Raw genomic sequence first — 26,551 nt, 5'->3', positions numbered from 1 at the left:
GTGCTTTAAAAAATGGGGATCAGAAGACGGAGAGGCTCGGCGCTGCCTCGGGAGCGCACGGGAGCCTTACAGCATCGTCTGCCTAGGAGCTGCAGAGGAGCATGCACACCCGAGCCGCCTCCTTTGCCAGTGTCCTGAAAAGCACAGAGGAGTTTTTGGAGGAGAACAAGGCGAAGATGGAGCCTGGGGAGCTGGCAGCGCTGCAAGAGAAGCTCCAGCGTGCCAAGGAGCAGTACCGGTCCCTGCAGGAGAGGACAGAGGTGGCCCAGAAGGAGCTGGAGAGCGCTGTCACTGCTGCAGTGCAGCAGGAGACCGAAAAGGTAACGTGCAAACAGCTGTAGCCCCCGGACTCCGCTTGAGGTGGACAGTGAGGTCCAGCTGGTGCAGTTGGATTCATTCGAGGTCCCGGCAGCCACCCAGGTGATGCAGCGTGAAGCAATTTGCTGTTCCGTCCCCGAGGGGAAGTGGCCCCAGGCATTTCCCTTGTGAAACGCCTCGAGAGTGGCAGCGGGGAGGAAAGGGAGGAGTGGAGGGCACCTTGCACGCTCTGCCTTTGGGCTGACCTGTAACAGCAGCATCAGGCACCGCCACGCGCTGTGAGAGCGATGCTGGCACCGCGTGGGTGCAGCTGCAGCCCCTCGCGTGGGGACCCTGGGTTGGATCAGGGTGAGAGATACAAGGCAGAGGAGAGGCTGAGTTTATTCACAGCTTCTTTGCATCTTATCCCCCCATCCAGAGAGGCACAAAGTGTTTTGGAGGTTTGTGAGCGTTTCAGGCATTTGCTGTGGCTGGAAAACTGTTCGGGGTTTTTTCTTCTGCTGATTTTTGTCTCCCTCCCCCGTGCAGCAGTTTGCTGAGTGTGCATGGACCAGGTCATCCTTATCCGGAGCCTTTGTGCTTTCAGGTGAAAGCTGCCAAAGAGCTGGAGGAGAACAGCAATAAGATCGATTCCCTTTTGAACTGGGTGGCATCGCTGGAGCAGAAGGGAGGGCTCCTGGAGTACAGACCCCACCCCATCGAGCAAGCGCCAGGGGTGCGAGCGGGGACAGGCCCTCAGGATGTCCCCGATGGCCACGTCGTGGGAGCAGACAGTGCTGCTGAGAACCTGGATGAGCAGTACGAGAGGCTGAAGGTCAGGACTGACACCTGCTCCCTCTCAAAGCTTTCTGCCCGACATGCTAACCCTGCCTCCGGCTGCTGATGCAGCTGGCAGCCCGACGGGGTGTTGGATGAGTCTGGCCTCCGAACCGTGTGTTCAGGGTGATTTTCCATTTGGGAGACTTGGGAAGTCCATGCACGGAGCCATCAGGGTGACGAGGGAAGGTCACAGAAGGGGTCGCTCCCTGTGGGCAGAGCAACCCGCCCGTTTCCCACCCTTGTGGTGTTCCCCCACTTGCTGGTGCTGCGGGAGGGTGCGGAGGCTCGGGCGGGCTGGGTGCTGGTGGGCAGAGAGGTCACGAGCATCACCTCCGCTCGCCGGCATCTTTCAGGTGCGGCACCAGGAGCTGCTGTCCCAGCAGCAGGACGTCATCCTGGGCACGCAGTCGGCTCAGGCTTTCCTGGACAAGCACGGCCACAGCCTGACCGGGGAGGAACGGGGTCGGCTCCAGGGCCGGCTGGCGGAGCTGAAGGACCAGTACGCAGCTTCCCTCTCTCAGTCGGAAAAGCGGCTGAAGCAAGTGCAAGTCCTGCGGGATGAGCTGCAGAAGTTCTTGAGGGATCATGGGGAGTTCGAGGCTTGGCTGAAGCAAGCGGAGCAGGATCTAGAGGGGATGTACAAGGGGGACAGCGATCCCGCAGCCCTCCGGCAGCTGCTGCTGCGGCAAGGGAGCTTCTCGGAAGACGTCATCTCTCACAAAGGCGACCTGCGCTTTGTTACCATGTCGGGGCAGAAGGTGCTGGATGTGGAGGGAGCTGCTGGGGACACGGCGTCTCAGCTGCTGATGTCCGGGAGCGTGGTCAAGAGCAAGCTGGAGGATGCCACGCAGCGATACACCACGCTACACTCCAAGGTATGGCAGGGGCTTTTGCAAGGCTGGGAGTTGAACCCCGGGTGCTGTTTTCCTCCTGTGCATGTGGAATGAGCAGGGATGGCAGGTGGGCATTTCTCTTGGGTGTCTGGCTGGACTTCTAGCACATATGTAGCTTGTAGAGGACAAGAATTATCTTCTTCAGGGCTTGGGCAGCACTCTGGCTGGGTGTTGATCCACATGTTGTGTCCTGCAATTCCTTTAACACATATGGCAAGATTTATTTTTTTCAATCATTTTCTCTTTCTTGATGACTTCTGTGCATTTTCCACCGGTGCCCAGCTTGCTCTGTGCCCGTGTGCATCCTGCCATTACGTCTTGTTGCTCCTTTGCAGTGCACCAAGCTTGGCTCCCACCTGAACACCTTGCTGGATCACTACCAGCACTTCCAGGAGGTGGTGGAGTCTCTCGGGATGTGGCTCCAGGAAAGTGAAGCTGCCGTTGGGAAGCTGCTCTCAGAGACGGTTTCTTCAGATCCGGCCGTTTTGCAAAAGCAGCTGGCCAGCACTAAGGTACGGGGTCCGTGGGGCAGCTCCTGGCAGAGCGTTGGAGCCTGGATGGGAATTCGGCTGCTGCTCTGAGCAGTCAGCAGCGGGAAAGACTCGCCCCGTTGGCTTTTTTTTTGCTGGTTGGGTGCAGAGATGCACCGGCAGGCTCAGCAGGTCCCGGCACCGCGGGGCAGGTGGAGCCAGGCTCTTCTGAGAGATGCTCTGAGCCAGCACCGGGGTTGCAGTCACAGACTGCCACGGGGACATCCCTGGTGACATTCCTTTCCCTGGAGGGTGGCTGGGTGGTGGGACAGCCCACACCTCCTGCTCCAGCTCTGCCTGCAGCATGGGGTTGCACCTTCCAACCAACGTTTTTTATTTTTCTTGGTGATTTTGTGATGAAGTGGACAGGATCCCTCAGCAGGGTTTAAATGGAGCCCTGAGCTCCCTGCGGGTGCAGGTCTCTTGCGTGTGACCCATCGCCGATTTTGCCTTGTCTTGTGCCAAAGCAGCAGCTGCAGGGAGACCTCGCTGAGCATCAGGTACCGGTGGAGAAGCTCCAGAAAGCGGCTCGGTCCCTGCTGGAGGTGCAAGGGGAGCCGGCACCAGACCACAGGCACGTTCAGGAAACAACAGGTACAGAGCAAAGCAGCTGCCGGCGTCAGCAGGGATGCTTGGGGAGAGCGTGGAAGGAAACCAGGGAGGGAGAGAAGATGAAGTCTCCCACTCTGGGGAGAAGATGGGGCGAAGGCGTACAGCAGCGTGTCTTGTTTGCATGTGGCGAGGGCTGGGATCCAGGCTGGCAGTTTGTTTTGGGTTCCCTGCCTCGCTGCTGAGTCTGGGGACAAGGATTTGTCATCGGTGAGGGTTTGGCAGGAGCCGCAGGCCATCCTTGCTGCTCTCTGAGCACCGGGCGAGAAGCTCTTTGTCATTGATTCCCCTTTGCGCTGAACTCTGCAGGTGCCATCGTGAGCCGCTTCCAGAGCCTCTCCCAGCAGATGGCCCAACGCTCGGACCTGCTGCAGAAATCCATCGCCCAGTCCCAAAGCGTCCAGGAGAGCCTGGAGAGCCTCCTCCAGTCGGTGGCTGAGATCGAGAAGAACCTGGAGAGAGAGCAGCCGGCCGCGCTGTCCTCCGCCTCCATCCAGGACTCGCTTGCCACGAGCACGGTAAGGCTGGTCCTTGAGCATCCTTGCTTCAAACGTGCCTGGCTGCAGGACCTGAGCTGTGCAGGCTGCTGCTGGGGGTTGGCTACGGTGTTCTGAAAGCACAAAAAAAACCCCAAAACCCTGCAAAGGGGTATGAGCAGAACCTTTACTTAATTTCAGCCGGGACACTGACCTGTTGAAAGTTTCCTTTCTTCTTTGCTAACAAGCAGGGCTTGGCTCTCGGGCACCGGGGAAAGGCAGAGCGGGTTGGGGAGATCAGGAAAGGAAAATTGGGATAGAAAACTATTCTCGCCCGACCTTGGTTATCTGGAAGCATGCGCTGCTGTTCCAAAGGCCTCTTTGCACCAGTTCAGTTTTGCTCAAGAGCCTTCCTAAAATGGCATCCCTTTCTGCGTGTGCTTACCCCAGAAGCTGAAGCAGGACATTGCCAGGCAGAAGAGCTGCCTGGAAGCCACCCGTGAGATGGTGACGCGCTTCATGGAGGCGGCAGACAGCCCCACAGCCTCTGCCCTGCAGGGCAAGCTGGCAGAGGTGACGGAGCATTTCGGCAGGCTGTGCCAGCAGCAGCAGGAGAGGGAGGATGCCTTGAAGGGCCTCCTGCCGAAGGTCGAGCAGTATGAGCAGCTCTCGGAGAAGTTGCAGCAATTCACAGAGAGCAGAGCGCGGATGTTGGCATCTGGGAACCAGCCGGACCGGGACATCGCTCACTTCTCCCAGCAGATCCAGGTGAGAGGCAGGGGGAGAAGGCTCCACCTGCATCAGGTTTCGGAGGCAGGGCTGGTTTGCAGTGATTTCTTCCCAGGCAAACAGCCGCCGGGTCGCTCCCGGGCTGGCAGGATCCACAGGACCAGTGCTGGCTCTTTGCCTGGGGAAGGGGAATGTGGCCAGAGTGGCTGAGGCTGTTTGCGGCAGGGGGGGAGGGGAATGGCATTTCCCTGGAGCCAGGCTGGCTTTCAGCAGGGATCTCTAGCCGGGCTTTTAGGGGCCAGTCCAAATATAGCAAGGTTTTACCGATTGAACGACTCCACGAGGTTAATACAGCAAAACGCTCAAGCGCTGGCAGCAAGTGCAGGATGTGGCAAAGCCCTCAGAGATGCCACGGGTCGTGGTGGCCAGTGATGGCCGCACAGAATTCTTCCCTTTTGCTTCCTACGAATGCTCTGCTACAGGGGCTGGTTTGCCCACAGCCTCAGAAATGCCCTAAGCTGGCGTAAAACCAGACACTTGTGCTGGGGGTGAGTGTGTGTGTGATTTGCCCTGGTCTGGGGCTCCCCATCCCATTCACTGAGTGGCCTCACACCAGCACCGGGGATGTGGGACTTGCTCCTGCAGCTGCTCCAAGTATTTGCTGAGCTGGAGCGAGGGAAGCAGGTGGGACAGAGCGGTGCCAGCCCGTTCGGAGCTGGTGCAGTTCGTGGCATTACCCCACACTGGGTCTCTCCAGCTTGCCAGGACATGGGGCTGCCTGGTTCATCTGCTTTGCCCCGGTCTGCTGGCAAGGGTGCTGTCAGCATCACCCTTTGCTCTTGGCAGGAGCTGAATTCGGAGCTGAGGCAGCACCAGGAGGACCTGGCCACCCTGGAGCACCTGGCGGCGGAGCTGGGCTCCTATGGCTTCGCCCCCGGGGCCTCCCAGCAGCAGGAGAAGCTGCAGAGCCTGAAGACAGACTTTCTGCAGCTGCAGAAGGTGGCAAAAGAGAGGTGAGTCCCAGGGACACGGCCACTACCTGGGGAGGGTGCGTTCGTGGTCAGAACAGTACCCTGTGGAGATATCTTTTTGGGGGGGGGCACAAGTGAACTCTTGCTGCCTCCCTCCTCCCACACCAGGAGACGTAAGGCAGCTCGCTCCAGCTGACGCTTTCTTTAAAAAAAGCCTTGGCTGGGGGCGTTGTGAAAAATTCCTGGTGCTGCAGGAGCCGCGTTCACGCGTTTCCCGGCGTGTGGGCTGCCACAGCTCCATCCTGGAGCATCTTGCCGGAGGGGAGCGGGGTGGTGGCAGAGGATGGGGAGCCTGCCCCAGGCGTGCTCCCTGGGAGGTGACAGAGCAGAGCAGCCTGTCCCCACATTCCCCTTAACGTGGGGATAAAGCTGGGCTCCGGCGGCAGCTGGAGCTGGAATTGGCCGTGGCAGCTTGAGCAGGGTCAGCGTGCCGGCTGGCCGGTGTCCCTGGAGAGGGTCACAGCTCCCAGGCTGTATCTCCAAACATCCTGGTGAATATAGGGAACATGATGGGACAAAGCAGATGAATCTTCTAATAATCCTCAGTAATTCAGCATCATGCCGAGAGTTGCCTCCGGCCGGGCCCATGCAGGCTGCTCGCAGCTGCGGTCGGCGAGGATGAGCCAGAGGGGCCAGTGGCTCCCGTCCGGGGGCTGCCTTGTTCCTCCGGGGTGGGCTTGAATGGATGAGAGCTGTGGCTGGGGAGGAGGGGCGGCACAGCCTGGCCCCCCCCGGGCTGCAGCTGGCTGGGGGACCTGGCGTGAATGAACCCTGTCTTCCCCAAAGCTTCGTTTTCCCTGGGACAAAGAGCCCGGTGTGGCGGCAGCGGTGGTCCCGTGGCTGCTGGCTACCATGGTGGTGCTGGAACAGCCCCGGCCACAGCCTGAGGGGGTCCAGCAGCAGTGGGGGGCAGGCTGTGGAGTGCCCCCCGCTTTGGCTGGCGCTGCGTGCGTTGTTCCTAAGCAACATCTATTAATAATACTCCAAAGAAGGGCTGCTGGAGACACAACTGTGCTGCATTCAGGCGGGGGTAATTGCAAGGCAAAGCACGAGCTCTGACTCTCCGAAACCTTTTCAACTCTCAGAGAAAAGGATGCGTCGTCCTGCCAGGAGCAACTGGATGAATTTCGGAAGCTGGTCGGGGCTGTGAGGAAGTGGCTGAGGGAGAGCGAAGGCAAAATGCCGCCCGCTGAGACCTCCCTGGGCACCCAGGAGCTGCACCAGCGCAGGCAGCAGATCCAGGTGGGCAGAGGGAGCCCCAGCCGGACGGGGACGGTTGGCAGCTGGTGTGGAAATGCTGGAACATGGGATAAATCCCAGGAAGCAGAGTCTGGGGAGGTGATTTATGGTCTCAGGAATCCTGCGATGCCCTGGACTTGCTGCTGAGCTGCAGCTCCCGGGGTGTGTGTGCATCCAGCGTGCGCAGAAGGGAGCAGTGCGAGGGTTCTCTGGGGTGCTGCCTGCTTTCCCTGCCCTTCCCCTGGGATTTGGGAGTGGGAGACCCAAGCACACTTGTTTTGGCTGTTCCCCCTTGCTAGACACGGAAGGTGGCCTCCTGCCATCCCAGCCCCTTGGCCTCACGCGAGGCTGGGCTGTGCAGAGAGGGGGAGGGAGGTCCCCAAACCAGTAGGAGGGAGAAGAAGGTTTCCTTCGACAGACCTGCTAGTTAGGGAAGAGCTTTTCACTCCTGGATTCCCCCTGACAAAAATAAATGTGAAGACACCCACTTGCCCGCTGCAGCCTGCTCGCCGCCCGCTGGCGTGCCCTTCACCAGTTCCCTGGGCGCCGCGTCCCAGTGCCACTGAGTCACCGTAGAGGTGACAGGCGAGGAAGGGAGGGCTGTGGCCAGGAGAGCGTGGCCTCCAAGTCCCTTTGCTTTCAACCAGGATCTCCTGGAGGAGTGGAAGGGGAAGGGGGCCCAGGTGGAGGAGATTGGCCGCAGAGGGACCCTCCTGGAGAACCTGATCGTGGAGATTACGGCCCCCAACACCCCATCCAAGGCAGGTGAGTCACAGCCACTATCCCGAGGTGGTCTCCTTCCTCACCACCGTGTTTGCTTTCACCACTGCGTCTTCTCTGAGCCTGCCTCGAGCAAAAAATGGGATTGTTTCCCCCTTGTAACAAACTTCAGAGGGACCGTGGTGGTCCGAGCATCACGGGGCTCAGCCCTGTGGTCGAGTCACTTGTTGTTAATGCATCAGCCAAACGCCCAGAGCCCACCAAAACTGGCTTAGTTTACTGTGGCTTAATTTACTGTAGCGTAACGGGCACTGAACTACCCTGCGTGTGCCGAGAGCCCGGCGTGGGGACACGTGCCACTGCTCGGATGGAGCATGGGGGCTCCGGGCTCAGCCCCGCGGGGCTGCAGGCTCGTGGAGGCGGCTCCTGCTTTCTCTTGATGATGTGCTTCAGCCTCCCGAGGGCTGGAGTGTTTTAATCAAACTCTAGTCTTTGAGTTGCGTATCCAGATGAAATTTAAGACTGTGATATTCAGGCATGATTTACTAGTCTCTTTTTTGGCTTCGAGTCTGTGAAGCAATGAGATTATGTCTGGTTCGTTTGGAAACCAGCTAAAAGATGTCTTCCAGCTTGTGAGAACAAGTCCCTGGACTCTCATCATTGGTGGGCATTAGTGGGAATTCACAGTCTAGATATGTCTTGATGAGCGGTTCCCTGGGAAACCTCCAAGAGAAGTGGGGAGAGACTTCTTGGGGGTGACCTACATGGTCATCCACATGGGGTGACCAAAGCTGCAGCCCTTTACCTCCATGAAAGCTCTAAAATGTGTGGTTGGAGAGAGGGGGACTGACCCGATAACGTTTGGAATGAAGCCCCCTTTGGCTGTGAATGCCACAGCTGCGATATCTGGTGTCCAGGGAGGGGACCGTGGTGCATCCTGTGTGGAGCCTCTTGGCAAAGAGAACGTGTCTGTGCACCAAGGCGGGTTTAAACTGTTTCATCCGGTAAGAAAAGAAGAATACGGGGGAGCTGATCCCTTCAGGGGAGTTAATCTCTTCAGGGAAGGCATTCAGCAGCCTCACTTGATATTATAAATCACAAAATCATGCTCAGGGTAGCAGCTCGCCAGGCATGGAGAGATGGCCAGTGGTCCCCAGTGTTATGGTCCAGGCAGGAGGAATGTCCGCCCCGGTCTCGGGGTGATGCTGGGAGAGGTGCCCAGCTCCAGGCACCTTCAGCTCTTCTGCTCCTGGTCCAGGGAGGCAGAGGCAGCTCCAGGAAAGTGAGGGCTGCGGGTGTCTGGGGAGGAGGAGAAATAAACAGACGCCAAATCAAACTAATGCCGCTCGCTGGGCACCGAGCCGGTGGCTTCACCGGTGCCAGGCGGGTGGGCTCGTGGAGGCGCCACGTCTGTGCTTGGTGGCCAGTGTGGTCTGTTCATCGCTTGCTGTCTGCATCCCTAACGCTTCTGTCTTGTCCCTCTGTCTGTCTCCGTCCCCTCTGCTCAGGTGCCACGCTGCCCGCGCCGGGAGGGTCAGTAGGCAGCGTGAACGGATACCACACGTGCAAAGGTGAGCTCACTGTCACCGCCGGGCCGGCACGCGCGTGCCCAGCCCACCTCGCCGTCTCCCTGTCTGGTTTTGTCTGTGCATTTCCATCCGTGAGAATATAAAGCGCAATGTCACACCGTCAGCATCCCGTCGCCAGTGAGCTGAGCTTGCCAATGGGCTTGTGAATTTCCCAGAGCCGCGGGACCGGCAGGCGGTGATGGGGGATGTAGGTCAGGCTGAAGGACGGAGAGAGGCAGCTCTGGGGAGGAACAGCACCCTGACACCCCGTCAGGTGGTGTTAAGAGCTGATAAATGGGAGATTGGTTTAAGGCCTGCAATTAAATTTATTGGTTCTAAGGGATTATAACGGCATCCAACCCTTCAGTTTGAAGAGCAATTTTAATTATTGCCCGTTATCTGCTGTTAGTTCACCGGTTCAACGAGATAATAGGTGCATAAAAACAGCTTTATATTTTGGTGTCAAATTATTTCACCTTGTACGAGCAGTGACATTGCAGAAGCGGGGGGGGACTCAGCTTGCATCAGCCTCACAAACGCGAAGACGTTTGCTTTGTTTGCAAACTGTCAACACACGTTGACAGAGCTGGAAGGGCCCCCTGGCATGGGGGGTGAGGGTGATGTGACATTGCTCTGCAGACAGACGGACGGCAGTGTGGCCTCTTGCTCCTCCTGCTTGGCTGCCTGGGGCTGCCCAGGGTTAGATTAGTACCTGTTAGTCCAGGTTAAGAGGGGTAACGTGGGCAGCTGGCCTCATCTCAAGCTGCTTTTTGGAAACAGATCTGACCGAGATCCAGTGCGATGTGTCAGACGTGAGCCAGCGGTACCAGGGCTTGGGCGCAGCGCTGCGGGAACGCCAGCAGCAGCTCTCGGCGATGCTGGAGAAGATGCAAGAAGTGCAGGAGGAGGCCAGCTCCATGCTGAAGTGGCTGGAGTCGAAGGAACGAACGCTGTCTGAGCTGGACGCCTCCTCCTCGCCCACCAAGACGGAGACGATGAGAGCCCAGGCTGAGCACAATAAGGTAGCTTCTCATCCAGAGCAAAAAATGGGCATTAGAGCATCTTCTCCCAAAGGGTCTCAGTGCTTTTGTGCGGCAGGACTAGAAGGATTAGCGAAGAGGATCTGCCCTGGGGCAAAGAAGGGCTTTCCCTGGAAGGGATCCGTGGCAGATCCGTGGAGGAGGAGCCCCCGCACCCTCAACCTCTTTGCTAACAGACCTGTTGCTTTCAGGCATCTGGCTTAGGGGGAAGGAGCTTATCTTACAGTCCGTGTTGCTGGGTCACTCCAACTTCTCCTGGAAAGCAATTCCCAGCCTTTCCCTGCTTTTGGGGCCAAGTTAGCTCATGATATTGCTAATAAAATGAAGTGATTTCACTAAAGAGCAAAGAACAGAAATAGTCCCACCGCTGGCTTGTAGCTGCTCGTTCCTACTCGGTGATTTCATTCTGTTGCCCCTTATCTGAAGTTCAAATGGTTATTTTCCAGGCATTTCTGGCTGAGTTGGAACAGAATTCAGGGAAGATCCAGAAGGTAAAGGAAGCACTTTCTGGCTTGCTGGAGAAATATCCAGATTCTCCAGAAGCAGCAAACTGGAAGAAGATGCAGGAAGACCTGAGTAAGTGCCTGAAGCACTCAGCGAGGCTTCTGTCTGGAAACATCATGTTAGAGGTGGTTCAGGATTGCAGGGCGATTCCAAAGTCACAGCAGAGCAGAGTCACTTCTAATTAAAATTCAGTAAATAGCGAACTTATCTCCAAGCTGTCTGGTGTACAAGGTGTTCCTGAGACGAGCGCTGTCGTGATTAATGAAATCTCTATGATGGATGTATATTTTAAAGACTTGCCTCCTTAAATGACTTCTTTAAAAAAAAAAAAATTAAAAAGGGGGAGGGAAAAAAAAAGAAAGCATTAGCAACATGGGTTGATTATTTTCATTAAAAGCTTCATTGCTTGATATAAAACTCCAGTCATTAGTAAGGTTATCCTAGGTAATTAAATGTTGACTAAACAAGACTGTATATTTAAAAAGGATCCAGAGATTCTCTTCTTTGAAACAGCAGGAACATGTTTATGGAGTTCTCCGTCCAGGAGATCTGAATGTGCTGTGTGAGGACTGATACACATGAGGGTATCCTCATTTATCGAGCCAGGGATGTGAGATGGCTCACCCAAGGTCAGACCAGCTCGTGGCACTAGTGACTAGAACGCAGCAATCCTGCTTGCAAGGCTTTTTTTTTTATTATTATTCTATGAGCTTCAAGACGACGTAGCCATTAGAAATGGGGAACAGCTTGTTAGATGGAGAGTGAATAGAGCCACGCTAGTTTTATTGAAAAGCTGAGGAGGTTTGCCGTCGGGGAAACCATGGGGAGGGTAAAAAAAACCAAAACCCAAACACTTCTGGATGGAGGGATGGGTTGGCCAGGAGCACGGCTACCCCCAACACAGCCGGTGCTTCAGATTGCAGGTGGGAAAGAGCCAGCCAGGCGACGGCCGAGCGGCAGCAGAAGCTGGAGGAGTCGGCGAACCAGCTGGCCAACTTCCAGGCTGCCGAAGCCCAGCTGCGCCCTTGGCTCATGGAGAAGGAGCTGATGATGAGCGTGCTGGGACCCCTCTCCATCGACCCCAACATGCTGAACGCACAGAAGCAGCAGGTCCAGGTGAGCTGGGTTCGGGATGAGGAGGGAGGGTGTCTCTCAGCTGGTGCATCCCGAGGAAGGTTGCACTCGGGGTTAGTTGCCTTGCAAGCGCTCTGCCACGCAGCGAGTGTTTGGGAGAGAAGCCGGAGTTCTCCCAGTCCTCCACACCCCGCTGAGCACAAACTGCTGTAATAACTTGAAACGGGCGCAGTGCTCGAGCTCCCTTCCCCGCGCTGGATTGACTCATCAGTGAATCACCCGGCCCCTCTTGGAGAGTGAAATTGCTTTAAACAAGACCTGGGCTGATGCTCTGCAGGACTTGCTAACACTGCCCCTCCGCCTGGCAGCCTGCCCTTTCCATACCTCCTGCTTCCAAATCCTAACATGTCCATAACCGGCCACATCGTAAAATAAAATGGCCCAGTTAACATAATTAGATGGCCTCCTCATCTCACTGGTTTATGGTACGTTACACAGCAGTAGGACAAATAAGAGCGAGCGAAGTACTGGCCTCGCAGACTCCTCCAAGCTTTCCAAGTGGCAAGGTCACAGTCAATCGTAGTCCACCCAGCCCCACTGCCATCCCACCCCAGGCCTTGTTCCTCCTGGTTCCGTGGTCTGGATAAAGCCCCTGGAGGTCTGGTTTGTTTTGACTGTGTGTACTCGGAGCTGTCAGTTTTATGCAAACATTTTTTTGTTATTTCTGTTCCAGTTTATGCTGAAGGAATTTGAAGCTCGCAGACAACAGCATGAGCAGCTCAACCAGGCGGCTCAGAGCATCTTGACTGGCCCGGGAGATGTTTCTCCATCCACTAACCAGGTGCGGGAAGAACTCCAAGGGGTTAACCAGAAATGGTCCGAGCTAACGGAACGCCTCAACTCCCGCTCCAGCCAAATTGACCAAGCCATAGTAAAGAGCACCCAGTACCAGGAGCTCCTCCAGGGCCTCTCCGAGAAGGTGAAGGCAGTTGGGCAGCGCCTGAGCAGCCAGTCGGCCATCAGCACGCAGCCCGACGCCGTGAAACAGCAGCTGGAGGAAACCAGTGAGATCCGCTCAGACCTGGAGCAGCTGGAAGAGGAGATCGCAGAGGCTCAGACCCTCTGTGATGACCTCTCTGTCCTCATTGGGGAGCAGTATCTCAAAGATGAGTTAAGGAAACGTCTGGAGACCGTGTCACTTCCTCTCAAAGGGCTGGAAGACCTGGCAGGTGAGACGGAACAGAGAGATGTTGGGGTGTCAAACTCCATCCCTGCTTTTTGCCAAAGGGCTCTTCCATCACTGGGTTTCTAAGAATAACAGGGGAAGCACCATCTGTCGTTTTTAGGGTGCTTCGTGGGTGTTTTTTGTGGGACTGAGCACAGGGAGAGTTCACATCCAGATAGAGCTGAGCCTGGAGAGCAAGCAGAGATGTTTGGTCCCACTGATGTGGCTCTTCAACAAGCCTGCTTGGCTTGCAGAGTGTGGCATGTGCTGTGCTTGGGGGGAAAAGAAAACCACCCAGCTGATTCCTAAATTCAGAATGGGGCATGGAGAAGACCCAGTGGCCACCCTCTAACCTCTTCTGCTTTCTAAGAGGTTGCATTTAGAGAGAGGTTAGGAGAACTGAGATTACTGCGTTATCGTTGCCTGTTGCTACTTCAGAAATGTATGAATCAGTGAGCAAAAAGGCTAGTGATGCAATGGAAAACTCCTTCCTGTTAATCAAAACACAGTTGGTGCATCTGAGATGATTTTAAATAATTGCACTTTGCTTATTTGATTTCAGCTTAATTGTTGCGTTCTAATCTTATTTCCATTGCAGCCGACCGGATGAACCGACTGCAGACTGCGCTTGCAAGCTCCCAGCAGTTCCAGCATATGTTTGATGAACTCAGGACCTGGCTGGATGACAAACTGTGCCAGCAAGCTCAGAGCCAACCTATTTCTGCTAAACTGGAGAGGCTACAGAGCCAAATTCAGGAACAAGAAGAGTTCCAGAAGAGCCTCAACCAACACAGCGGTTCCTATGAGATGATTGTAGCCGAGGGAGAATCTTTGCTGCTTTCTGTCCAGCCAGGGGAGGAGAAGACCACGCTGCAAAACCAGTTGGTTGGCCTGAAGACGCACTGGGAGGAGCTCAGCAAGCAGGCTGTCGATAGACACTCGAAGCTCAAGGACTGTTTGCAGAAAGCCCAGAAGTACCAGCGGCACACGGAGGACCTCCTGCCTTGGGTGGAGGACTGCAAGGCAAAGATGTCGGAGCTGGAAGTAACTCTGGACCCAGTGCAGCTGGAGGCGACTCTTCTGAGGTCGAAGGCTATGCTGAGTGACGTGGAGAAGCGCCGCTCCTTGCTGGAGATGCTGAACAGCGCTGCCGACATCCTGATTGACGCTTCTCAGACCGACGAGGATGACATTCGGGATGAGAAAGCTGGCATCAATCAGAAGATGGATGTCATCACAGAAGAGCTGCAAGCCAAGACTAGCTCCATTGAAGAAATGTCACAGAGGCTCAAGGAGTTTCAAGAGAGCTTCAAGAACATTGAGAAGAAGCTGGAAGGGGCGAAGCACCAGCTGGAGATCTACGATGCACTGGGGCCACAAGCCTGCAGCAACAAGAATTTGGAGAAGCTCAGGGCACAGCAGGAGGTGCTGCAAGCCCTGGAGCCACAAGTGGATTATCTGAAAAACTTCACTCAAGGTCTAGTAGAAGATGCTCCAGATGGGTCCGACTGTTCCCAGCTCTTAAGCCAAGCCGAGGTGGCTCAGCAGGACTTCAAGGCAGTGAAGCAGAAAGTGAACGACTGCTGTACGCTGATGGAAAACAAGCTTGAAGGGATCGGCCAGTTCAATAATCGGGTCAGGGAGATGTTCTCTCAACTGGCAGATCTCGATGATGAGCTAGACAGCATGGGCCCCATCGGGAGGGACTCTGACAGCCTTCAGTCCCAGGCAGAGGACGTTCGCACCTTCCTGGGCAAACTCCACAGGCTGAAGTCTGACATTGAAGCTTCGGAAAGCGAGTGCAAGAAGATGCTGGAGGACGAAGGGAGCCCCGATTTATTAGGGCTGAAACGTGAGTTGGAGACGCTGAATAAACAGTGCAGCAAACTGACGGAGAGAGGCAAGAACCGTCAGGAGCAGGTAGAAACGACCCTGTCCCGTGTGGAGGACTTTTACAGCAGGCTGAAGGAGCTGACCCACATGACCACCGCGGCGGAGGAGAACGAGGCGTTGCAGTGGGTGGTAGGAACAGAGGTGGAAACCATCAACCAGCAGCTGGCAGACTTCAAGGTAAGTCTGGATGCCGTGATGTTTCCGAAGTGGTATTTGGTGTTTGAAGGTCTGTCTAGCGTTGTGGTCTTCTGCGTAGGACCTCTGGTCTTCAAGCTGTCGTGGCTTCGTTGTTTGTTGCTATAATGTCAGCGTTTTTGGTGTGGTAAAACCTCCTTGCTCTGGAGAATATAGGATTAACCGCTGGATGTGATAGTCTGCGGTGGGAAGGTGCGGGAAGATTTTGTGATTAGGAGGAAAAAAACTTTTCCCTGTTCTCCTTGTGATGTGTAATGTTGGCGTGCCAGCACCTCGTGGGCTTGTGGAGGTGGTTGGCTTTTGGGGGTGGGGGGGATTTTTTTGAGTCCGGCTGAACTGTAAGTTGGCATCATCTGGGAGTCTAGTCCAGGTCACATCATCCTGCAGGTGTCTCTACCTGGCCCACCATTCCTGCTTGTTGTTTGCTTCATTTTATTTTTATCATGGTATTACGTCCATTTTGGGGTCCTTGGGGACAAATAAAGCCACAGATAAGCTGTGGGACAAGGGGTACACACAGGGAACAAACCCAAGGCACAGTCTTGCTGGGGGCTGTTTGTGTTTCCAGCCACGAGGTGATGGAGACCCTCAAGGCTTGCATGAAATGCTGGGAAAGGGAAGAGTTGGAGTGTGTTTGATTTTTTTTTTTGATTTTTTTTATATGGTGTTGGGTCATGCTGTTACGCTACATTAATTATATTAATACCGCTTAGAAATTCTCTTGCTGTGAAACTTCTATTACTGATGGGCTCAGCAGCTGATGATTGGGCTGATTTACATCTGGCGCCTCGTTTCCTGGTGTTAATGGGGGGTAGGAGGGGGGAAGGTGTTTTTACAGCCATTTGCTTTTCATCTCACGGCTAATTGATCCCGTTCCACCACTTAATAGCTCGGTGAAATCTTCACCGGGACAAGGTATTTCTATTTTGGGGGTTGCCTATCCAAAAAAAGAGCTTGGATCCGTTCCGTACGGGGCAAACTCACCCGATGGCGTTGCTGTTGACTCTCTTGTCGGGCAATGTTTTGCGTTGAGCTTATAGCGATGGGAAGGGATTGAACTTCATCGTGAAACACCACACGGTGGCTTGGAAGAAATCGGTCCAAAAAGGAATTTCGAGTCCTCCAAAGCAGTGAAACTTCCCTGCGGAGCAAGGGATTATTCCCAGCCGAGCAGCTGCCCTTTGAAGCGATGGGTCAGTGCACATTGCTTGGGTGGCAAGCGGGGCCGGCAGGCTCAGCTTAACCCACCGTGGTGCTTGCAAATGGCCTATGGCTCCGTGACCTTGAGCGTGACCCTTTAAGACAGCGATGACCTGGGCTGCACGAGCCGAGGGTGCTCTGGGGGAGGTGACGTGTCCTTACCGGGAGTCATTCGTTGGCATTGGAGGCCACGCGGTGCAAGCTGGGGGTCTGTGTTGATGGAAAAAATGAAAGTTGCAGCACAAATGGGAGGGTTTTGCCGTGTAATGGCTGAGAATAAAATGGGGGAGAAGCGAGAAGGGTGGATGGAGCAATCGCGGTTACGCAGCGGCGTTCCTCCCGTGCACGGTTCATCCAGAGAGCAAGCGTTTTTGCACGAGTTGGAAATGCTGCTGAGCAGATCTTTGCAGAGCCTCACCTTACGGGTTCTCTCTCCAAGGGGAAACATCCCAGCTCCTGATCCGCATGTGGAAGGGCATCGCAGCCTGCGGGCGGGGACCGCCTGTGCTCCATCCGTCTGCCTTGGGCTGGGGGGCAAGTGGGGAGCACGGGGAGGGGGGGGCTTTTTCTTGCTTGCACCAGGCTGTTATTTCACAGCGCCTAATTGCAATATCCCAACCGTCTCCCTTCTTGGATTGCAAACGATGCACTCACGGTGTGTCCGGGGGGACCAGAGGCAGCCCCTCGGCCAGGCAGAGCTCCCCGGGGCGGCGTGGGGACGATGCAGCTGAGCTTTGGGGGGGGGAGGATGGGGGTGGCTTCGGCTCTCCAGGAGCGGTCGTGGTTTGTCTGTCCAGAAGGCTCAAATGCAGGCAGATATGATGTCTTAAGACATTAATTTTAATGAACATCTGTGTAAATGAGATGCAAATTAGGCATGGCCTTGGGGCTCCAGGCAAGTTGCCAATGCAGCCCTGACAAAGGTGGGCACTTCTGGACTCATTGTGTCCGGATTTTAATAAAGAAGATATATTGAAGGCTCTGACAGAGGCCGTGAACAGAGGACTTTTGAAGCAGCTTCTGCTTGAAGCTTCCCATATATTTTTTCTTTTCCTGCCCGCAAACTTGCCCCAAAAGGCCACACAACATGCAACAAACCCTTAACTTTTGGAGATCTGCCCACCCATGCGTTTCCTCTCTCCTCCCCCCCGCTGCCCCCAGCCCCCTTCCCAGGTCACGGAGGGACTAATCCTGCCTATGGGAAGGATGAGCCCTCTCCCGCTGTCCGTGCCTCTCCTGGCCGGGTTTCTCAGAGGCAGGAGGCTGGGAAGCAGCTGTGGGATCTTGCTCAGGAGGGGAAGCTTTGTTTGCAGGGGGTGTTCTGATTCAGCGAGTGGGGATGGCTACACCAAGGGGCTGAGCCCACACCGGCTCCCGTGGCCATTGGAAGCCAGGATAGCGATGCAGGGTAGACCTGGCCTTCAGGGGCTGGGGAAACACTAGGTAGGGACTGGTTCGGAGCACCAGGTTGTTAGAGGATTGTAAGAAACCCATCTGGAAAGAGACTTCAAGGGGTCATCCAGTTTAGCCCTTAGTTTTATGGTGAGATCAAGTGCAGCTGAGAGGCATTTCTGTGGTTTGGAGTCTGTGCTTATATGGACATCTTGATGGACCGCTTCGGATACAGCTATGCTGCAGAAGAAACGGCACGGGTTTAGCTTATGTTAAGCTGGCAGAGAAAAGGAGCCTCATCTTTAACTCCTGGTCTTCAGAATGAGTTTAACCTGAGGGACGATCTTCCCATGGCTGCCTCTCCGAGGAGCCCCTTTTTTATAGGAGACTAAAAGTTGGAAGAGAATCTTTCTGCGCTGTGTCTCCATGAGCATCACACGGCCGAGCCGGGCTCTTGGGCTACGAGGGAAAGCTCCTCGTAGGAGCTTTCAGGCTGGGGCATTTCTTCCCCCTCCGTGCTCTCTGCTGTCAGCTCAGGTTTCTCAGACCTTACGCTAATATTAAATTTTAATGACTGGAATCAAATGACTTACAGTTGAAATGTTACTAAACATAACAGCGATGTTGATTCAGTTTAGCGAACAGCGAATTCCCCAGGGAAATTATTCCCCCAGGTACGGGAGAGACGCAGGGTCAGGCGGAGACGTAGGGGTTTTCCCCATCGCATGCTCTCCAGCATCAGCACCCCCTGAGTTAGACCCCCTCCTCCCATGGACTGGGAAACCAGTGCTGGGCTTTGGCTGAAGCTGGTGCTGTTGGGTGCGAGCGGCGCATCTTCCTTCCCAGGCTCCAGAGGCGGAGGTGAGGTTTGCTGCTCTGGAGCATGGGCTCAGCCTGTCCGACCAAAGCACAGCCATCAACCTGGGCCACGGAGAGGTGATGGAATCAAAACCTTTTGGTATTTTTGGGGAAGGCATCTGTGCTGGGGTAGCTTGGGCTCCTGGCGAAGCAAGCTCAAGCCTGGGGTCTGTTTATTTTATCTTTTATACAGTGGATTTTGAAGTGGGGTTTCAAAGCCTGGCTGGTACTTAGCGTTGGCAGTTTGAGCTGGGACCCTCTTTGATTTCCCCGTGTTGGTTTTGGACAAACCCTAATGTTGCTTTACTCCACCTCAAAGCAGAGCGTGGCGCTCAGCCCCAGGTCAGAGGCGCTGGCAGAGGTTTTGAGGCTTGCCGCAGTACAGAGCAATGCTCGGGAGCCGAGGGATGCCATTCCCAGTTGGATCGTGCCAGAGTGGGTTTGCTTTGCTGGCGATGCATTCCTCCCCGTGATGAAGAGGAGAGCAGGAACCAGGGCAGCCTGCCTGCCTTCCCGGTTGTGCTCTACAGCCAGAAGGGATTTCTGCAAGAGCCTGGAGAACTCATCCCAAAATGAAACCCAAGGAAAAGCATCAACCTTGGCATAACCAAACGGTCACCATCACGTTCAGATCGCTGCAGGTGCCCTTGACTGAGGGGGAGCAGGCGTGGAGACGGGGCCACCACTGACCTGCCGGTCCCCTCCCGGTGCCGCGCCGGCAGCCCCCGCCATCCCCGCAGCTGCGCTGCACCCCACGGCTGCTGGCGGCGGGGCACGGCGAGGAATGCTGGCGAGCCGGGACCTGCCGCAGCTGGCACACGGCATGCCGCTTATCCAGGATCTCGCCTCCGAGTATTAATTAAACCCCACCCTCGCCCCAGCCGGGGGGGAGAGGGGGAGCAGCAGGGGATCTGCGGGGAGCGAGGCGCTGCCGTGTCCGACCCTCACCGGAGACGGCTTTGCCAGGGCGGGTCGTGGGGAGCGGAGGGAAGAGATGGAGGGATTTTGGGCTCCTGCCACAGATTTTGGGGGAGGTTATTTGAAGCTGGAGTTGCTCAATGCAGTGAGCTCGGGCACCACTCCTTCACGCCAATAAAGGGTTTGTGCTGGACGATGGAAAGGGGGAGGGAAAATCCCTAGACAGCAACAACTGAAGCCGCACTTCCAATTTATTTTAGAGCAGGTCAGGTCAGCTGGAGCCCACGGAGCCCTTGTGCCTCCAGCACACTCTTTGTCTGCTTAAATAATAATAAAAATAAAAAAAAATCAGGAAAGAGATCCCAGGAGGGGTGATGCAGTAAGCAAAGCCCTAACCAGCGTTACTCATCTTGCCACTCAGATGCCGCTGTCTCTAACCCTGCTCCGGGTCCTCCACGCTTCACCCTAAGTAAAAGCGGCAATTAGCCAGCGCTGGTTGCGAGTTCCGGCGCCCTCCCCGCGCCGCCTCCCTCCCCGGCAGGAGGGACATTGGCTTTCTCCGGTGCTCTATTTATGACTCTTCATTCCCCCAACCTTCCAGCCAGGGAGCTGACTCAACGGCGCTATCAGAAACGCCGCCGTTGCTAATAACCGTTTGCCTGGTGCCCACTGTCCCTGGGCTTCTCCCAGGTGCTGCCACGTTTCAGGTGAGGGAGTGGCACGTGGCCCCCGGGGGACGAGGGGGCTCACGGGCGTTGCATCCCCCCTGTGACCCGCTGTCGTTGCACGGGGCATCAGCGGCAGGGAGAGATGTGCGATGGGGTGTTGAGAGCCCAGCGCTGTGTGGTGTCACACAGGGGTTATTTTGCAGGAGGACTGAAACGGGTGGGTGCTTCCCAGTTTATCCCAGTTTGCAGAGCGCGCTGCTTGGGGGGCTGTGGACCAGCGTGGTCCCTGACGGTACAAATGGCATTTTGTGGTCTTCCTTTGTAAGATGCGCATGTGATGATCTTAGGGGTCCTTTCCAACCTAAAGGATTCTGTGATTCTATCTCCGGGACCGGCAGCCCTGCAGAGCCGCTCTCGAGGATGGGGAGAGAACTGGCATCCCAGCTCGGGATGACCGGGCTGAACTGGAGAGCGGGAACGAATCCGTGTGCTGACGAGGCAAGGCGTTCACACCAAAGCACTTATGCTGACAGCCTTAATTTCTTGAGACAGCATGTTAGCTGCCACCAACAGGCACGTGTGCTCACAGGCGATGCCCGTGCACCCAACCCAGCCCTCCGGGGAGGCTTTTTTTGGTAATTCCGCACCCCATCGTAGAGCCGGAGACACCCCCTAGCCTGGGTGGGAGAGGGGAGGTGGGTCTCTGGGATGGGACAGGGAAGGGACACTCTGCCACTTGTTGTGCCCCAGCGTGGCTGAGGGTATTTTTAACCCTTCTGTGCCCCCGGAGGAATGCATGCGGCTCCCGACAGTCGTCCAGTTGGGAGCAGCTGGGTGGGACTGGGCTGGGAGCGGGGACAGGCTGCACCACGGTGTCTTCTCCTTGAACGCTTTCCAGACCTACTTAAAGTATCTCTGGCTAGTATTTTCAGCATCAGCAACACACGCAAAAATGCCTCCTCTCTGACAGCTGTTAAGCTGCCTTAAAGGCACCATCTCCCCTCGTCAGAGAAGAGGATGATAAATGGGGGGTGATAAGCGCAGGCTGTGACGGGTGACGGGGCTGTCACCGACCCTGGCTGGGGTGAGTGGTCTAAGTGGAGCTGCAAAGCCTTGCTGGCGTTTGGTGCACTTCTAACCTGGTCATCTGGGCGTGTTGTAAATAAACGTGTTTGCACAAGAGGCACTTGAGCATGAGTGGCCTCTGCAGCCTCCTCATTCCTTGGAAAGAAATTGTATCGCAACGGGAAGAGCAAACGTGCCCCTGGAGCTCGTCCTTCCCAAAGGGAGTGGTGCCGGTGCTTGTTCCTCGGGGAGCCACGGGTGGGTTGTGACCTCGACTTGTCGGTGGGCAGGCAGAGAGGCACAGGCACGTCCCTGATCCCAAGAAAGCCGAGAACAAGAGCGAATTAAGCCAAGAGCTGCTGAGACCAACTGGATCAATAGCTGGGCTTTTTCTTTTCTTTCTTTTCTTGGCTGTAAAACAATTAACCAGTGATCAAATGGTCCCTTTCGGGAGCCGGCTTGGGTCCCTGCTCCAGTGCCACCCGCTTGCGGATGCTTTGGTGACCCTGGCAGGTCTCAGCGGAGGGAGGTGGCTGTAGGAATGTCCTCTCGCAGGAGCGCTCATTAGCTGGTGGTGGTGACACTTTGCAGTGTTTCCAGGAGATACTAAAAATACCGGCTTTGCATAAGACCAGGAGAGCTGAGGATCCGAGGGAGGAGGAGATGGGAAGCTTTTTGTCTGCGAAGGCTGCGCAGAGGAGGGAGAGGAGACCGGTCCTGGTGGGACCTGGCCATGGCGGGGGGGATCCATGGGGAAGCACGTGGCGGAGCGAACGCAGGGCTTTCCCATCACCCACAGCATCCAAGCGGGTGGATGCTCCACCGGGGAAGGGAGTGTCTGTGGCCGCTGGGTCTGGAGCAGACGGGGGCTTCTCCGGGGGAGAGCTCAGGCTTGGATTAGTCACCGCAGCGCTCCAGGAACAATTGCCAATTCTTCTGCCGAAGGAGTGGTTTAAAATGTCTCCCATCCAGAGGATTCTCTGGATAATAATGCACTTACCTCACTTCCTAAAGAGCCTCCGGAGCAGTTTATTAATCACCCCATCCCTCAGCTCTCCCTGCTGTCCCCAATTACTCTGCCACTGGGTGAGGAGCAGCTTCCACAGTTTTCCACACCCCGGCGTGGGCAGTTGGGGTGGCAGCACCCTGCCTGTGGGTGCTGGGTCACTGGCAGCATGGAGAGGGGTGGCCGGAGAGCCCAGGGTGCTTCATCACCCTCGTGCAGCACTGGAGCAAAGCTGCGGAGGGGAATTTGCAGGAAAACTGGGCAGCTGAGGGCGAAACCGGGCATTTCAGCAGGTGGCAGCTGCCGTGCCCAGCTGAGCTCCCGGCCACGGAGACCCTGGCAAGTGGCTCTACCCTTGGCTCGCAGTCCCGGCTCAGATCACTGCTGGGCTGTTTTGGGGTGCTCTGTGCACACAGATGGGGTCCCTGGGGAGCCCCAGGCTCCGCAGTGATCAAGTGCTGAACGCCACGGTGCGGGGCTGTGCCTGAGCGCTGCTGTAACACGTGGGCTCCCAGCTTCATTCAGAATTATTTTTACCAACATCTCTATTAGCTGCCTTGCAGGGAAAGCGCTACGGCGCAGCTCCTGCACCTTTGGAAAAAATAAAATAAATTTAAAAATACAGTGCTTGCTGCATCTTGTACATCCAAACTGCAGAACGTTTCTCCAGGAGGTGTTTTTTTTTAACCTCTTTCTAAAACTTTTTCAGCGGAGGTAGACACCCCCACGGAGCCAGCCGAGGCTTCCTCCCACAGCGCTGCGGAGGAGAGTCCCGAATTAATGGGCTACAGGTTACTAATCGCCGCTTGAAAGGCGGGTGGGCTCCCCGCATCACGAACAGCCGTAGCCTTTGAAGAGGGGGATGGCAGGGTGGCAGAGGCCTGACTTGGAATCGTCAAATGACATTTGAAGTCAGCTATAAGCTGAGAGGATAAGGGAGCACCCAGCCCAGCACAGTGGGATGGGATTAGCCTGGGAGCTCGGGGCTGGCCCACGTGGTGCCGAAATGAAATCGCAAGGATTTGGCAAAAGGTGCAAGTTTAAGGAGGAGAGCACTGGCATGCAAAGGGGGATAAAGTCCCTCTGTCCTTCTGACAGATGAAGCAAAAGGCTTTAAAATACATGAATCCTCTGGTAAGAATCCCAGCAAAAACGAAGAAGCAGTTTCCAAGGCAGATTTTGGGTGTGCATGATTCAGCTTTGTGCTTTTTATTGCAGTGTCTGAGGGAGGCTAGACCCATCCCGAGGCCCTCCCTTGGGCCGGGGCAACTCAGGGTTCATCCCTCTGCCATGCTGGGACATGGCACTGTGTCCCTGTCCAGCGGTCCCTCCTGCCACCGCCGGCTCAGTGACCCTCATGGAGTTGGACATAGGGGACACGGTGACCCATATGGAGTCGGGTATGGGGACATGGTGACCCACATGGAGTCAGACATGGGGACACGGTGACCCGCATGGAGTCAGACATGGGGACACATAGTCAGACATGGGGGACATGGTCAGTAAGACCTATAGGGACAGAGCTCGTGGTGCAAAGGCAGGAGCTCTCCGCCCATCCACCACTGGGCGAGTGGGTGCCGCGCTGCCCAGGGTGGGAGAGCACCAAGGTGAAGATTAAAGAACCTCTGAGGGTGAAGAAGGCCCTTGGTTGTAGCCTGGGCTCGTTAGTGACGCGTCTGTTGGAGATCTTGAGCCATCTCTGGGCTCTCTTGCTTGCCACATAACACCGGTCCCTCATTTCCAGCTGCTGAGATGCGTTAAAAGAAAGCTAAAAATATATTGGTTTCCAAACACTGCTTTCCCATGTAAACAGTGGCGGCAGCGGCGGGCAGGATGTAATGCAGTCGTAAACAGGGTGACATCACCCCGTGATGGGGAAGGCACGCGTCCCCACGCTCAGGGGCCAGTGGCCATATCAGGGAAGCTTGAAACCTGCAGGTCTGGGAGACAAATGGGGGTGCTCCTACTTGGAGCAAGGCTGGGAAAACCTCTGGGTGGGTTTTGGCTGAGGGTCTTTATCTGCAGGACATGGCTGTGGGGTGGCTTTGGGGCGTGAGTGGGGCTGGGCTGGGTGACAGCCCTGGGCAGAGCTGTTAGGTCCCCTCCCCAGGGTGGGCTGGCTGCTGGAGCACGAGCATCCTAGCGCCCAGGTGTGTCACCCACAGCCTTGTGCACCCAAGTGAACCCCAACTTGGGTTTGGTCAAGACGTACCGGTAACGGGGCAGGTGAGAGGAGGTTTGGTGGCTGAACAAAAGCCAGCTGAGGGGTCCTGCTGGTCCGTTCTGCCCACCGCCACCACGCCACGGGTCCGTGAGCCGTGAGGTGAGCAGATGCGCTCTCCTGAGCTGGGGGCTGCAGCTCCAAAGCTCCGTCAGCCCTTTATTTCAGTCCTGGTGCTTGGTGCTGGCAGAGCTTTGCATGCCGGAGCCGCTCCGAGACACCCAAAAGGACAGAAACTGAGATGGGACCTTCGTGTCCTGCCCCATCCTTCCCTCATGCCAACGCAAAGCTCGAGTAAAGCCCCACAGCTGCAATTCCCAGCACCCTTTGGCTTCTGTCCCCATCGCTGGGGTGGCACTTGGTGTCGTCAAGCCATGAATTGGGGAACCTTGCAGGGGCTCCAGCTGGGATCTTCAGGCCAGGCACAGCAGGTTTTTAATTGGCTTTAGTACTCGCCGAATATTTCCCTAATGGTGTTAGAGACAGGGGGGATGTGTTGGAGGAAGACTTGGCTTGCTTCTGGCACGTGACTCGGTGAGGAAATGGGAAAAGAATTTCTGGCTGTGAAAACGGCAGCTCCACGTCGAGATCGTTCCTTCTTCTCAGTGGAACAAAAAAGCCTCCGCGCCCCAGCCCGGATGCCTGGGATTCCTCACGGAGGGGCCCCGGAGCGGTAACGGTCCTGCTGCTGCTCCGCCAGCTCCCGGCCAAGGTGGTAGCGGGGAAACCGGGGGCGGCTTTGCCGGAGCGCTGGCACGGCGAGGCCATCCTTCTCGTGTTGTTTCAGCTGCACTGGATTCGTAACAGGGACCGAGAGCTGGTGTGTCCCCTGCCAAGTCTAAAAATCTGGGCTTTGGGACACTCTTGCAGTGTTGGCCAGCCCTGGCTGTCCGTCTGCGGGGCGGATGGGCAGAGGGGCTCCCCCTCCCGCGGTGGGGGGCTGCAGATGGGCTGCTCACACCCCCTGCCAGGTCTCCATGCCCTCCCCCACCCCCCACTCTTTTCCTTGCTTGTGTTTAATGATGGAACTTAGAAAAGGGGTTTCCAGAGATTTCCCGGTGTGCAACCGGCCCCACTGAGCGCTTCGGGTGGTTTAACGGGCGTTCGGCCTCCATAGCCCAAACCTTCCCCCTTCCACGAAACATCCCGTCCGAATTCTCTGAAAGGAAAAGTCCCTTGGAGAAGACAGGGCTGGAGCTGCTGCCTGTGCCACTGGCACACGGTGATGAAGGGTCCGAGGGCTTGGGGACGGGGAAGGTGGGCTCCCGCCTCAGCCGTGCCATGACCTTGGCCAAGCCCCAGTGTTTGCAGAGACAGTGAGCACCTGCAGTGCATCCCCCCAAAAAATCAGGTTTTCCATCTTTCCTATGTCTCCAACCTTTCGGCTGGACCACGGCCGGGTGGGACGGGGTTGGTGGAGCTGTGGCATGACAAGGCACAAGCGGAGGTCACAGCCTCCCCCCGTCAGCACTATCGAGGCGCAGGCTTTTATGGATCGGAGCACCTGCCTGGCTTCTTATATTTTTATCCCGATGCGATAATTCATCCCCGAAGGCGCAGGCCGGCTGGCTGGTGGGGCGGGTTGTTGCCTGGAGATGCGTGGAGGCTGTTTCCAGCCCTCCTGGTTTTTTTTTTTTTCCTCCCAAGTCTGTGACTTCCCTCAGCATCCCTTGGCAGCCGTGAATCAGGCTGGGATGCCTCCCTCTCCCAGCCCCACAGCTTTGGTGCCCCATCCCTTCAAGCTAAGGGCCGGGGGGGTGTGGGGTGGGGGTGGGGGGGTGAAGGGGATGGGGATGGGGGGAGCATGATGCTGACCCAGAGCTGAGGCTGTAAAAATTAGTTTTTTAAGGCTGAGGAGGCGGCGCGGGGGGGTTGGTGGTGCCGGCAGAGCCGTGCGGCATCGGCGAAGGGAAAAATGGTACTTCGGGGGGTGGGTGGGTGGGGGTTTGGGTGATTTTAAGAAGTCGGTTCTTTGTGCAGGGGTGGGGGTGAGGGGGAACGGGGTGGGCGCCGGGTCCTACCCCCCCAGTGCGGCGCTGGGGTGGGAAGCGCCTTTAAACGGGGCGGGGGGGCCAGGCCGGGCGGGGGGCGGACAAAGGGCCGGGGGAGCGGGGCCGGTGGCGGGGGGAGCCCGGGCCGCCGCCGCCACCGAGCCAGGGCGTTGCTGCTCTTTGTCGGGGGCTGCCGCCTCCCCCCGGAGGAGGGGCCAGCCCCGGCGGGGGGGGGAAGGGGCCAGCCCGGGGCCGCCGCTGCCCGCGGAGACCCCCCCCCCCGAACCCCCGCCGGCTCGGGCTCCGGTGCCCCCTTCCCGGGGCCGCTCGGGGGGGCTGCGGGGGGGGGGCGGCGGCCGCGGCCGCAGC

The 26,551-nt window shown here is 56.6% G+C and overlaps 1 protein-coding gene across 10 annotated transcripts in view; it reads left to right on the top strand.

Annotated features, from left to right (window-relative positions):
• Positions 1 to 26,551, top strand: part of MACF1 (microtubule actin crosslinking factor 1) — a 146,020-nt gene that overhangs the window by 78,037 nt on the left and 41,432 nt on the right. For 9 of the 10 annotated variants that reach the window (XM_055800174.1, XM_055800173.1, XM_055800179.1 and 6 more), the window contains 16 exons: positions 87 to 320; positions 905 to 1,132; positions 1,491 to 2,012; positions 2,366 to 2,542; positions 3,031 to 3,154; positions 3,479 to 3,687; positions 4,096 to 4,413; positions 5,221 to 5,387; positions 6,491 to 6,647; positions 7,292 to 7,409; positions 8,873 to 8,935; positions 9,713 to 9,954; positions 10,419 to 10,548; positions 11,393 to 11,592; positions 12,284 to 12,779; positions 13,374 to 14,845. In XM_055800174.1, coding sequence (XP_055656149.1) covers positions 87 to 320; positions 905 to 1,132; positions 1,491 to 2,012; positions 2,366 to 2,542; positions 3,031 to 3,154; positions 3,479 to 3,687; positions 4,096 to 4,413; positions 5,221 to 5,387; positions 6,491 to 6,647; positions 7,292 to 7,409; positions 8,873 to 8,935; positions 9,713 to 9,954; positions 10,419 to 10,548; positions 11,393 to 11,592; positions 12,284 to 12,779; positions 13,374 to 14,845 — 4,857 coding nt within the window. The remainder of the gene's footprint in view (positions 1 to 86; positions 321 to 904; positions 1,133 to 1,490; positions 2,013 to 2,365; positions 2,543 to 3,030; positions 3,155 to 3,478; positions 3,688 to 4,095; positions 4,414 to 5,220; positions 5,388 to 6,490; positions 6,648 to 7,291; positions 7,410 to 8,872; positions 8,936 to 9,712; positions 9,955 to 10,418; positions 10,549 to 11,392; positions 11,593 to 12,283; positions 12,780 to 13,373; positions 14,846 to 26,551) is intronic. The other variant, XM_055800175.1, reaches the window with a different exon arrangement.

This window comes from Falco peregrinus, chromosome 3 (genome assembly GCF_023634155.1).
Source record: "Falco peregrinus isolate bFalPer1 chromosome 3, bFalPer1.pri, whole genome shotgun sequence".
NCBI lineage: Eukaryota > Metazoa > Chordata > Aves > Falconiformes > Falconidae > Falco > Falco peregrinus.
The sequence above is the reverse complement of the archived record's forward strand: the minus strand, read 5'-3'. Positions and strand labels throughout refer to the sequence as shown.